The 13,931-nt window shown below is 40.1% G+C and overlaps 1 protein-coding gene across 3 annotated transcripts in view; it reads left to right on the forward strand.

The window, feature by feature from the left end:
* LPAR1 (lysophosphatidic acid receptor 1) overlaps positions 1 to 13,931 on the forward strand; it is a 160,328-nt gene that overhangs the window by 68,156 nt on the left and 78,241 nt on the right. For all 3 annotated transcript variants that reach the window (XM_032636462.1, XM_032636461.1, XM_032636463.1), the window contains one exon: positions 5,787 to 5,946. In XM_032636462.1, the coding sequence (XP_032492353.1) occupies positions 5,902 to 5,946 (45 nt within the window). In that variant the 5' untranslated portion in view covers positions 5,787 to 5,901. The remainder of the gene's footprint in view (positions 1 to 5,786; positions 5,947 to 13,931) is intronic.

Raw genomic sequence — 13,931 nt, forward strand, 5'->3', positions numbered from 1 at the left:
AACAGTGAGAGGCCCGCATACTGCAAAAAAAAAAAAAAAAAAATCATGATGATGTGCTTAATGTGGGCATATTAAAATCGATGCAGGTGGGCAGGTATGCATCAGTGGACCCTTACAGTCAACAAACTTAGGACTCGTCACTTTAGGAAATGTTTTGAGTTTGTTGTTTGATCCTCCCCCCGCCCCCGTTCCATTTCCTTTTTTTTTTTTTATTCTGGAATTGCTTTTATTTGGCAATTAGATCTCCTGGATTAGTCCTCTAGCTTTCTCATTCTTACTGTTCTATTTTCCTTCACTTTGTTTTTTGGCTGTACATTTTGGGCAAGTTTCTTAACTTTATATTCCAATCCTTCTCCTGCATTTCCAGTGATTGGTTTTTAAGTCTCCTATTTGTTGTTTGAATGGGTGCAGTATCTTCTTCCTGATGTTACTGTTGTTAAGGTCTTTTCATCTCAGATTCAAGAGAAGAATCTTCCAGTCTCAGGCTTTAGATATAAGGCTGGCTTCAGATGCTTAAGATAAATAAATAGATAAATAGAAATAGATAAATACTGAGAAAGACAGGCTATAGCTCTGACCTTCCTCTATCACGTCATCTTGTCCGTCCAGGCTTGAGGTTGAGAGTTTCTTCTATTTGGTTTCTGCTGAACTCTATAGAGTAGAGAGCTCTCTGAAGAAGGATACACACATTTCAAGTCTGAATTTTTTTCCTACCTGATCTAAATGGCTCTATTTATGTGTAACACTTTTCTAAAATTTTGAGGGTAAATGTATCCATTCCTGGTTTCAGCATTGATGACTGCTTTCCTCCTTTAGTACTTTGTGTTCATCTGTTCTGTTTTGAGAATGGAAGCTTTGAAATCTTTAGTCCTGTAGGCCCCACCCAAAGCTCTGGTTTATGTTCTGCTTCAGTAATACCATTTTCTGCTTTTTTATTGTTTTCTACTTGATCGACTGCCTTCATTCAAGTTCATAATTCATAATTTTTTTGTTAATGCCGACTCATTTCTTACCTCATGTTTTTCTAAAGTTCTCTTTTATGTAGTGTACCTATTTCTTAAGTAAATACTTGCTCTGATTCTATAGTCTTCCTTCTCTTGAGCCCCATAATATTTTTCATTTGCCTGGTGGATTTGGATTTTTCTGTCTCTTATCCTTAGAGAATGAAGTCTATGCATATTCAGTATCAGGTATTACCCTGCATTCTTTCTAGAGACTGAAATGAGTCACTGTTTGACTCAAGTCCAGATGAAGGAAAAAGGTTAGCTTTATAGTAGATAAATTTGCCGGTTAGAAATTCATCTTCCTATGAGGCCTAGGAAAAGAGCCAGCATCAGCTCCAGAAGTAATCAAAGGGAACATTTGCCTCAGAACCAGAGACTTTTTTTTAAGGTATTTGGTGTGGCACTCAGTAATTAGCAAGATCATTGTCACTTGGCATGGCTGCCCATATCAGAAAGCCAGCTGGTAGTGCTTTTCTCCCACATATTTTCTGGGCCAGTCGTTATGGCCACATGTAAATTAGAAGTAAATACAGACAGAGATTACTTGCTCAGTTGGAGCCATGAACCTCTTTTAAGGAGCTGAGTGTATTTTAAATGTACTCCAACGCTCCCTGGCTTAGTTCACTCCAGCCGTCATCCCTCTGAACAGGGAGCATCATTGTGAGTCTGTTGGGGTCTCATTTACTTATTTTCTGTCCACCTAATTACAGTTTCACATGAAGGGAATGTTGAGCCTTAAATGTTCTCCAACCTTCCATATTAATTCTTTCCAGTATGTTTCTGGAAGTTTAAGCAATAGCTGGGATCCATCTGTGGCTTCTAGGGTTGATTCAGGCTATTTCCTTTTCTTATATTCAATTGGTTATTTTCCATTAATCTAGCACAGAACCATGAGCCTGTGTAGCTTTCTTACTTGTAAATGGTATTTTATCTATCCATTTTTTAAAATATTATTTTTTTAAATTGAAGTATAGTTGATTTACAATGTTGTGTTAGTTTCAGGTATACAACAAAGTGATTCAGTTATATATACATGCATATCTATTTCTTTCAGATTCTTTTCCCTTATGGGTTATTACAAAATATTGAGTAGAGTTCCCTGTGCTGTACAGTAGGCCCTTGTTGGTTACCTATTTTATGTGTGTGTATATATATATATATATATATACATTTCGAACTATAGGGAGGGATTTTGAGGTAATTCATACCCAAAGACTGTAAAATGGATGAATGGGCAAGTCAACAGGTGACAAAACTCATATTTTGCAAGTGACTGGCATTAGATGTAGTTTTGCGGTTTTGACAAGAATGATATACATTAGAAGGCATGCCTAGAATGGAAAATGGGGACAACTAGGGAAGAAGAGAATGGGCAATAGTGACGGCCAAGGGCACCTGCGGTTAATGGAGCTGACTCACACTGCTTTATGGTTTCCTGTACCTGGAGCTCAAGCAAATGAAGTAGAGAGTTACGGTGAGGGCAGGCTATAAGAATTGCAGGTCAGGTATCTAAATACTTGGAAGAGTTCAAAGAGGGATGAATTTCTTTAAAAATTCCATGCAATTCTGTAGTTAGCAGTCTGGGGCTCTGGGAAAGCAGGACACAAGATGTCAAAGTAATCCAGCTTACTTGGCCAGAGACTGAATGACATCATTATTTAGGATATTGTCTTTTTTGTCATCACATCTCTTCCCCCATGATTTGTACAGTTTTGTAAATAGGCTGGGAAGTAAATAGGTTTCATAAATGTAATTTTAAGACATTGCTCCGAGAGAGCTATTTTATACCCTTTGAGGTAGTATTGCTTAGCTCTTATATTTTAAGAGTTAAGTAACCATATCCCATCTTACAAAAGGCTCTTATAATGTAAGAATAGGTTCAACATACACTTTTATGAATCTTCTAGTGTTATACACTATTATCTCAGAAATAAAGATCTCTTCCTCTGAAAAAAAAAAGGTTTAACAAAAGCATCAAAACTCGATATGTCTTAGATGCTTTAGGGGAAGACAGTTAATGTTCTTCTTCAAAATATGAAACTAACAATCTGTACTATCTACTATGTAGCTCAGGCATGTGTCACATAAATCAAAACTAGGGGCACATCATGAAAGTTTTTTATGGATGAGAGCAGCCCAGGGTGCTCTGTTTCAGGCTTTGGGGAAATAGTTACTCTGCAGAACGTCTGACTTGCATCCTGCTTCCTGAAGGACTTTATGAAATTTTTGCTTAAAAAAACTCCAAGCACTTTCTCACTGTTAATTTTTGTACACTTGGAGGGTTCATCTATGGAAAGGCCCTGGGGTGGGTCCTGGTTCAGGTCTCTGCTCCATCATTTCCTGACCACATGACTGGGAACAATGCATTGGGTTTCTCATCTATGAAATGAGTTAACAATATCTGCCTTAAACTGTATGTGAAAGGATTGTCCCAGTGCTCAGCATCTAGTAGGTGTTCATTAAATCTCAGTCTCCTGCCCCTCCTCCTTTTGCTGTCAGCAGTGATGCCATATGGCATATTTGTCACATCCATTTCGATATCCCTTTCCCGACTGCAGGCTGGGTGCCCAGCATTCACCTTTTGGGCAACTCTGTGTACTCTGGTCATTGAAAATATTTTATGGTTTTATCGCTTAATGATTTAGCTCAGCAGAAGTGATATTGGGCCAGCACACAGAGCGTGAGTCTTTTAGAATAGAATCTCACTTGCCTGCTTGTTTTGCTTTTTGGTTATCATTGTTTATATATTTATATATTATATAACATATTTATATATTCATCTGTCCACTCCACATATAATAGAGCAAGAAGATGTGAATTGTCAATATGTGAGAAGGAAAAAGGAAAAATACAAAAGTAGGGGTGGCACAAAATGGTACCAGAAATAAGTTCAGTATGAAGGAGTGCACCATAGGGCCCTGTAATTTTCCCAGGGTAGGCTCGGCTCTCTGGCACCCCTCATGAAAGAGGAAATACACTCTGTGGATGTGTGCCTTTCTCCTGGGCTGTTACTTAAAATCACAGTGTGATAAACAGCAGGTATTTTTCCCTCTAAAACTGGGACTGAGGAGAGCATCACTGTTGTCTTAGGGCAGCTATGGAATTTTGTGTGGAATGTTAGACCAAAATGTGGCTTGACAGCTTTACTTCTTATCTATTAATAAAAATAGTCACTCTAGGGCTTCCCTGGTGGCGCAGTGGTTGAGAGTCCGCCTGCCGATGCAGGGGACACGGGTTCGTGCCCCGGTCCAGGAAGATCCCACATGCCGCGGAGCGGCTGGGCCCGTGAGCCATGGCCGCTGAGCCTGCGCGTCCAGAGCCTGTGCTCCGCAACGGGAGAGGCCACAGCAGTGAGAGGCCCGCATACCGCAAAAAAAAAAAAAAAAAAAAAAAAGTCACTCTAACAGAAAGGTAGAGGAAGAAAATAGGAAGGTGCCACGGTTCTAAACAACTAACACCTAAAGTCATTAAAACTACAGTATGAAGGATAATACACAGAGACAGGATAAAAATCAGAATGTAAGGTTCGAAAATCAGAATGTAAGTTGCTGCCAAACCTTGATTGTTTCTTAGGAAACAGTTCTTCTGAGGTTATGTGACTTGCTCAGCATAATCCAGCTAATAGAAAATAGTGCCAGAGGATTTGGCAAAGACTTGGGTTAAATATCCAACTCTGCCATTACTTAACTGCTCAAGACTTGGATCTTGTGATCCTGGTTCATAACTTTTACTATTATGAAGAGTATCATTTGCCAATAGTTTGAAAGTATTCCAGTGTTATCTTGCATGCTGCTGAAACCAGAAAGTATATTTACAGACAAAAGCTCCCTGCAGGCAGGGGCAGCCTCAATTTTATTCACTGTGCCCTTAGTTCACTGTAGATGCTCCATAAATATCTTTTGAATAAAAGAAAGAATATTGTAAGATGGTATGAAAACAACCTAAAAATGAAAAATTTTCTTAAATTCTTAACCTGGAAAAATGTCCCCTTCTGGACTAAATTGCAATGTGGAAATTATCACATAGGTCTAGCATCCTCTCTCTAAGGGTATTGAGAGGAACTGAGAAATGTACTCTTCCTCATACATGTGGAAGTCTGATTTACAAAGCTTCCCCCTCCCCCAACCCAAGTACTTTACTTTTTCTTGTGACTGACTCATGTCTATAACTTTGAGGCATCTTGCCTTTCTTTAATCCTGAAAGTGGTAACAAGTTCCCTAAAGAAATGTAAACATGGAACACATTCACTTATGTCTCATCTGGGACTGGGACTTGCTTGCTGCTCTAGGGCTGGTTCTGCCATTAATGAAGAGTAAGGTTCCAGTCATCTCTCTTCTCCAACCCACAGGGTTTTTCATCTGCTAATGGGCAGGGTTGAACTGGGTGTCTCTAAGACACTTGATACTATTATTCTTTTTGCCCTTTGTCTATAAACTGTCAGCTCTTAATTGTGAGTCACTCAATTCCTTTGTTATTTAATGACAGGACGGCTCTTCCCTCTGCCCACTCTCCCTGTCTTCACAACTTGAAATCACCTGCCCAGAACATCTAGCTATCATACCGAGTTGGATTCAGACTTATGAAAATACATAAACTGATTTGGTTGAGTGGTACAGAAGTCCTCCCGTGAGATGTTAGATGCTCCCTCCCGGGTTCCTCTTTTCATTAAGCTGGTAGTTGGCATTTGGTATAGGGGATTTTTCACTTCCCGTGGCCAAAGGTACTTCACTCGCATATGCTAGTCCTCTGAGGCTGACGGTGGGTTTTCCTATCCTTTTCCAGGTACACAGTTGCTCCTAGCATGACCGTGATCTGAACAGCAACCACGAGAATCTGACTCCCGTGTGGGGTGCCTTAGTGCTGGGGCCTGGTCACCGCCCACAACTCCAGAGCTGCCATGGCTGCTGCCTCTACGTCCACCCCTGTCATTTCACAGCCCCAGGTATGTGATTCAAACCTGCATAGGTTTGGGCTAATCATAGTTTTGTTGAGTATTTCAATTGAATTTCAGAAAGTGTGTTTGACTTTGGAGATCATGTGTCTCCTCTGAAGTGTCATTTGGTGGGGATTTTTTTGAAGAGTATTTTTGTGAGGGAGGTGCTTATGGTTTTTGGTGCCTAGGGTGTCTGGCTGTTACCATAGGCATCAAACTCCAAATCAAGACAGTTAGTAGTAAATCCTGCTGTTGGCTTTTTTAGGGTTTATTTTGGAACAGATCTAATCTTTTTTTTTTTTTTTTTTTTGGCTGCGTTGGGTCTTCATTGCTGTGCGCGGGCGTTCTCTAGTTGCGGCGAGTGGGGGCTAGTCTTCCTTGCAGTGCGTGGGCTTCTCATTGCGGTGACTTCTCTTGTTGCGGAGCACATGCTCTAGACGTGTGGGCTTCAGGAGTTGCAGCACGCGGGCTCAGTAGTTGCGGCACGTGGGCTCAGTAGTTGTGGCTCGTGGGCTCTAGAGTTGTGGTGCACAGGGCTTAGTTGCTCCACAGCATGTGGGATCTTCCCAGACCTGGGATGGAACCCATGTCCCCTGCATTGGCAGGCGGATTCTTAACCACTGAGCCACCAGGGAAGTCCAGAACAGATCTAATCTTACAACAAGTTTTCTGAATGTTGTCTTGATGTCCTCCTCTTATAATGATGATTATTTTGTCTTGACCTGTTCTAGTAACTTTGAGAAGAAAATGCAATTCCAGAAACTTCTGAACCACAGTAATATGAGTTACTTTTTCTGTCCAGTGAAGAACAGTCACGTGGCAAGAACATTGTTCTCACTGTTTTACAGTTTGATCTATTCAAGTATTAACTGGGCTCTTTCAGTTTCAGCAGGCAGCATGGTATAGTGGGGAAGCAGACTTTGGAGTCATTAGGCCTGTGCTCACATCTCAATTGCTGGATAAGGTGCCTTAGTCATGCTCACCTCCCACGGCTTCCATTTCTTCTCATGTAATCATCTTTCACAGCATGGTTATGGGGATTAAAGGAGAGAAGCTATGCAAAGCATGTAGTACTCAACAAGTGTGGTTTCCCACTTGCTCTTCCATTATTTTCGTCTCTTCCTTTTGGACTGTGACCTCTGATCGCATTCATGAGAATCACTTCTAGGTCAAGATTGAAGAAAAAAGTACACCTTTGAGAAAAAGCCATATTGATTGGAATTTGAATCATTATGATACAAAATATTGTCCATACTTTTTTCTTTGTATCATTTTGCAGGCTAAATTTTGTATATATTTCTTTTTTTTAATTGAATACAAGTTTAATATGATATGGGAGCCTTCATAAGGAAATGAAGATCTGAAGAAACAGACCTATGTATTTTTATGCTGGATGGGGTTTTATTGTTTTTTTTTTTTCAATTTTTTTTTTTTTAAGTACAGTTGATTTACAGTGTTATGTTAGCTTCAGGTGTACAACAAAGTGGTTCAGTTATACATATATAGAGAGAGAGTGTGTCTGTGTGTATATATATATATTTTTTTTTCAGATTCTTTTCCCTTATAGGTTATTACAAAATATTGAGTAGAGTTCCCTGTGCTATACAGTAGGTCCTTGTTGTATATATTTCAGGTAGGCGTGTGTGTGTGTGTGTAAAGAAGGGGATGGAGGGAAAGGAAGGAGAGGGAGAAAGGAGAAAGGAGCATTTCCACTTTATTTACTCTAAATGCTTTTCTTCTTCTCTGAAAGACCTTGGAATTTTATCACATGGATAGTCGTTGCTGTTCCTTAACATTATAAAGTTTGTAGTATCATTTTCCAGGATGTTTAGTGTTATCACCATCATGTGTATTTCTGTTTTCTGGTAAATGGATCATTGTCTTTTCAACACCTCATTTACTTTGGGTGTTTGGTCTCCATTCCCCTTAGTAGTGTTCTTGGTGCCCGAGAGAGACATGGTAAATGGGTAAAAAGATTTACTGCCTGTTACCTGAGGTCACCATTTCAAAGTCCACTGCACCTGTTCCCTTGCAATGACTATTCTTAGCCTTTTGTGGAGTGAGTTAGGCCCTAGTACAGGTTTTCTGGACAGGGCGTTTCAGCAACCCAGTCTCACTGCTCTCTTTTGTCAGCATTTCCAACAGCATCATCTTATCTACACATCTTCCCTCTTACACAAGCTACTATCAGCTGGTGAGTAATATAAATATTTTTAAATGACTCATTTAATGAAAACGTTTAGCACTGCCCTAGGTAGAAAGAGGTCATATTTAGTATAAACACTTGGGGAAATATATACTCTTGTAAAGTCTCTGTGGGAAAGTAAATTGGTCCAGTCACTCTGGAAAGTAATTTGACAGTATCTGTTAAAATTATAGACCTTTGCACATGCCCTGTTCCCATCTTGGTACCTATGTTAGAAACATGTGAGTCCAAGGAGATGTGCAGGAAGATATTCATTGACGCATTCGTTGAAGGCCAAGAAGTACAAAACTTTCTAATATTCAATAGTAGAAGGACTTAGTCAAGTTGGTCACGTTGATATGATTTTAATACTGCAGTTAAATGATGGATATCTGTCTATCTCAGCACAACTCTGTCTCCTCAAGATATCTCGTGGAGGGAAAAGAAAGCAAGATGCAGAATGATACTTACAGGAAGATATCATTAAAACTGTGAAACAAAACCATATGTTTTTAGGGATAAACATATGGTACATTAATGTAAATGTGTATAGTGAAAAGTCTGTAACACACATTGCCAACGGGAAAGAGATTGTCCCCAAGAGGGCAAAAATTGGATCTTGGGAGATGAAAAATCCCTCCAGAGCTTAACCTTGCCTGATGAAATCCTATTCCTTAATTTCTACTTAGGGAGAATTTGAATTTAATTAAAATTTCCTCCTTGAGCATCACCAATAGAAAAAAAAAAAGTTAAGAAACACTGGTCTAGAAGGATACACAAGGCTCTTCAGTCACATTGCCTAGGTTCAAATCCTGGCTCCAGTATTTCGTAACTGAGCCTGTTGGGGGAGAGGAGAAAAGGTATCCACTCTCTCAGTGCCTTGGTTTCCTCATCTGCAAAATGAGCATCATCATGAAAAAGCCAACTTCATAGGGTGGTTTTAGGGTTGAAATGAGATCATGTGTGTAGAGCTTAGAACAGTATCTGACATATTGCTCAATACATCTCAGTATTGTTCAGCAAGCACTGTGGCAGGCCTAGGGATGCAAGAATAAATAAGATAAAGAAGGCTTTTGCCCTGTCAGAGTTTATAAATGTAGTGGGAAATACACAGATAGGGAAACAAAAAATTAGAATGCTGTGTCACAAATGCTATGATACAGGAAGAATGGGTGCTCTGTGGGTAAAGTGGAACACCAGAAAAGACGTGTAGAATCAGGGGAGGGGCTTCTCGAAGGAAGACTGCCAGGCTGGGAGCTTGTGAATGAGGATGAGTTATTCTGGTAAGGGAGAGGAGACAGCCCGTGTGAATGTCAGGCGTCCCAAGGTGAGAGCTCACAGCATTTGCATGTGAATTCAGGGGTGGTTGCAGTAGACTGGGGTATGAGGTTGTGAGCAGTGATGGCTAGAACCAGCTCTGCCCGCTTACAAGATCTGATTGTTCAACTTTAAAAGGAATTTCGTGAGCCAGTTGACTTCATGCTTATAGCCTGAAATCAGCCAGGGTGGAGTATTTACACCACAGAAATTGGCAAACACAGGCCCTCATTCCTGAGCACCCATTGTTAAATACTTATCGGCATACTTAAGGTTGTAGAAAAGGTAGATGTTTTAGGTTACAAAGTTGGAGAAGGTTTTGCAGGGTCTCGGAAGCCAAATGAAGGTATTTAACATTAACCTCAAACAAGCCTGTGTAGCTCGTGTGTCTTAGAGCTGGGTTCAGACCTTGACTATTAACAACTGTGTTGAAGCAATTAATTAAAGAATCTCAACCAGAGAAGTGAGTCCCATGATTCTCACCATGTGTTGGGAGCAGTAGTAGCTTCTGATAGTTGGGGGAACTCAAGCCCTCTCGGAAGGAGTCGGCTGTAAGCTGGGGCGTTAGGTCACAGAGAGAGGCAGCTTACCCTTCCGGAGAGATGCAGCTCATTGGGTCACTTGGTTCCCAGGATCCTCTCGCCCATGATGAGCATCTTGATTATATGTCAACTCTTCACATGTAATTTGTGCAGTCAGATTTTAATCCGAGGCTGATTTGCCCTTGCCCCCAAGCCTGTATTTATTGTAGTCTCTCCTATTATCAAGTTTTCCCCAGGTTCAGAGAAGGTAAAAGTAATTTAAATACAGCATCTCCTTAGGCAAGGCGTAATAAGCTGTTCACTCAATCAGCTTCACCCGGTATTGTCTGGCACATCAACTTGCATTCTTTTAGAGTGAATTCAGGGACCTGTGCAAAGATAAACCCACATTCAAGTGTGAAAGGCCTGACAATCCTTTCCTAAGACAAAAACAACAATTTAAAAAAAAAGCTTTTGGTTTTGTTTGGTACTCTATTCATTTGGTAACAAAGAGCATTTTTCTAATCAAGGCTGCCTATTACTAGATATAAACTAATTAATATGAACAAAATAGCTGGTGATTGTTTCCAACAATAATAGGGAAGAAAGGTTCATTGTCACTCTTGCTGGAATTGCTGTTTAGTCAGTGAAAGATATGCCTGGTGCTTTGAAGTGGGACAAGTTTGTATTCCCTGCTTGACTCCTGCCTAGACTGTAAGATGGATTTTTGTTTGCTCATGCTGAGAGAGAGAGCACCTTGTTCTGAAGCTAGATGCATACTGAGGCGAAACTGGGCTGGCAGCAGCAGGAAGACTGTTCGTAGCTGCTTTGTTGTTCTGCTAGTCCAGATAAAGAGCACCCAAAGGAAGCTCTGGAGATGTGTACAGACAGGAACATGCTCATCCTTTGGTTAAACGAATGCGCTCTTACCCTGCGGGGATGGGAGAATGTAGGGGATGGAGGTAGAATAGGTAACCAATGACCATTTTCTGTTTCTAGAATGCTGTTTAGCAGGACTTTAACGGTGGTTCATCCAGTTACTGTGGGTGGAGTATGGATTAAAAGTTTCATTTTCTTTTTGAATGGAGGGGTCAATAGTTCAATCCATGAATGGGTGGTTTGGGCTCTCTCAAACCGACCGGTATTAGAGATCAGAAGAGGTGTTTAAGAACTTCAAAGGCGTTCGGATCTCACACCTGTGATTCCAGTAAGGAAGGAATCTTTGCCATCAGTATTTTACAAGGTATTTCATTCTTTCTCATTTGCTAAGTGGCTGTCTTGGTTTCAAGCCAAGGAAACGAAGATATTTTGATCCCTTCAAGTGATGTCCCGTAGCTTTCATTAAAGATGTGAATTTGGATAGATGCTTAATGTCTTCATCTTCATCAACAGATTTGTTCCCCTAGTTCTTACCCAGTTCTCTGATATAACTAACAAGTAGGTCTCTACTTGGTGTCTGCTGGAAGACAGGTGTTTTTGAACATCATTACTAATAGGTTTTTAGAGGTTTTATTTCTGATATTAGAGAGTGGATACATTTGGATTAAAGCAGTTGAATTCCTTGTTCAGTGGGTTGTGTTTTTTGAGATTGAAAGACTTCTGTGTTTTTTTTTTTTTTTGGAACTTTGTATTAGGCAGTTTTCAAACATTCACAGAAATCAAAAGAATAATATAATGAATCCCAATATAGCCATCACTGAGATTCAACAGTTATTAACATTTGGCCAGACTTGCGTCACCTTCTCCCATTTTGGGGGGATGAAATATTTTAAAGCAAATCCTTGGCATCCTGTTATTTTATCTCAGTCCTCATACATTAATATGCATCTCTAAGAAAGAATTCACTTATATAACCACAGTCCCATTCTTACACATAGCAAATGATAAACAACATTTTAATATCATTTTCTACTCGTCCATATTCAGAATTTCCCAATTGCTTTTCTCAAAAGTGTTTTTGCAGTTGGTATATAAAGTGTTATCTTTTAAAAACACTGATTAGATCAGTTTACTCTTCTGCCTGAAACTATTCAATGACTTTTTAAGGTTTAAAAATGGAATTGTTGCAATTGTTAAATTATCAGTCCCTAAAGTAAGGGATCATGGCTCTCTTGGTAGTAACTTTCTTTTGGACTAAAGTGTGAGCAATTACTTGTAGTATGACATATGTTTCCAGTGCCATATAATGAAGACATAGTGTGGTCTGGCTTCACCTACCCAGAGAAAAGAGAATGCGTGGGCTTAGATCCAGGTGAATTTTGGTTCAAATATAGGTTTAAATCCCTTTCAATATAGATCTCTCTTCAGCTAATTTTTTTTTTTTAATCTCTAGAATTCAAATAATATACACTGTGCTCACAGATTTAAATGGCAAAATATCTGCTAGGTGCTTTGTACAGTATTAGCCTCTTAATGGATCCCTGACATATGTTAGTTCCTTCCTTTTTCCCCATAATTATTCCCCATAGCTTTTTGCAGGGAGTGAGTGGTTATCTCTACATATGGTCTGTGTGTATGACGCGCTTATGTGTAGTATGCCAGAGGATCCATCAGAGGAAAGCCAAGTTGGATAAACACTCTAAGGAAAACTCCAGTGTATTGCCAGGAATAAATGCGTGTGGCGATAAACACTGAGATTTCTGACTTACTCCACCTTGAACCATGTTTCTATTAGAAGTTAAATTTGTTCTCATATTGCAATTTGAATTCATCTCTGCCCCCTTTTGTGTTTATAAACACAGATGAAGTTTGAGAGGATATCTTATTTCAGAATCCAAGGGCACATTTGGAGTTTTCTATTCATAAGACAAAATTTTACTGGGATACCTAGGGCAAACCACAAATGAGACCTTTCATGTTTGTTTCTTTTTCTTTCTAATTGGTTTAGTCTTTAATGATTAATGGAGCCAATTCTTTATCCTTCAGAGTGATGTGGCTTCTTCCCTCTTACTGCCCATGATGGGCCTCTTGGCCTGTTTTCCTTTGTACACTCCTAGCTTCTCCAGTTGTTTTGCTTTGAACTTTAGTTGCAGCTATTCCATGAATAAATGCTCAGGTGGGAAAATGCCCTGCTGTTTTTACCAGCTGAGGAGATGGTAATCAGAGGGTGCAGGGGAGTTTTGTCTTTTGAGAACTGTACCTTGCTGTAATAAGACTGTCATTTAAAAATTCCACCTTGGATGATACTACCAAGTGATGATACTACCATTTGGTAATCACATAGCATCCCTTAAAGAAGTGCCTGTAAGTTAGACTTATTCCATTTCGTAAATGATTATCCTGGGCAGGCTCAGGCTGGGAGAGAAGTGATAGTGGGTTGTTATCTGCTCCTTAGCATCCGATAAAATGTTTCTGAAAGGGATGAATTCCTGAAAGGCAAGGTTAGGTATTAAGCAACTTTCAAAGATTCAGACAACCTTTGGTAGCAAGAGCACCTGTCCTGTAGGAAGAGGGATAGGGTATGGTTGTTGGTGAACAAGATAGCTGCCCCATTTAAAAGTATTTGCACTGAGATGAACTTCCACCAGCCAGCATAGAGAGGTTTGAAGCCTTAGTTCAAGCCTGGGAGAAAAAGTCATTCATCTGGATTCAGGTTTGGGCCCCAACTCCAAGGGCTTTGCATATTCTAGAACTCTGTTTAGCATTACCTTAACTGTGGTTGATCAAGTTACTGAAGTCACCTGGCAAAAACCTGGCAAAAACAAAGGGCCCAGGAAGAAGCCCAGCCCTATGGTCTGTGCTCTGGGCTTACCTCTGACGTGCTGGTTTGTATATGGATGCACAGTGAGGACTCAGAGGTTATGGTCAGGCATAGATGTGACAAGTCAGATGGAGACACTCAGCTGCTGGTCAGCTCACTGTCTCATTCAAGACCAGTTTGGAAAAGCAGAGCAACACAGCCTGCAGCTGGGAATTCAACTCTATATCAGCGGAGAAAAAAGGTAGAAAGAACAAGGTGGCGAATGACAGGG

This window comes from Phocoena sinus, chromosome 6 (assembly GCF_008692025.1).
Source record: "Phocoena sinus isolate mPhoSin1 chromosome 6, mPhoSin1.pri, whole genome shotgun sequence".
Lineage (NCBI taxonomy): Eukaryota > Metazoa > Chordata > Mammalia > Artiodactyla > Phocoenidae > Phocoena > Phocoena sinus.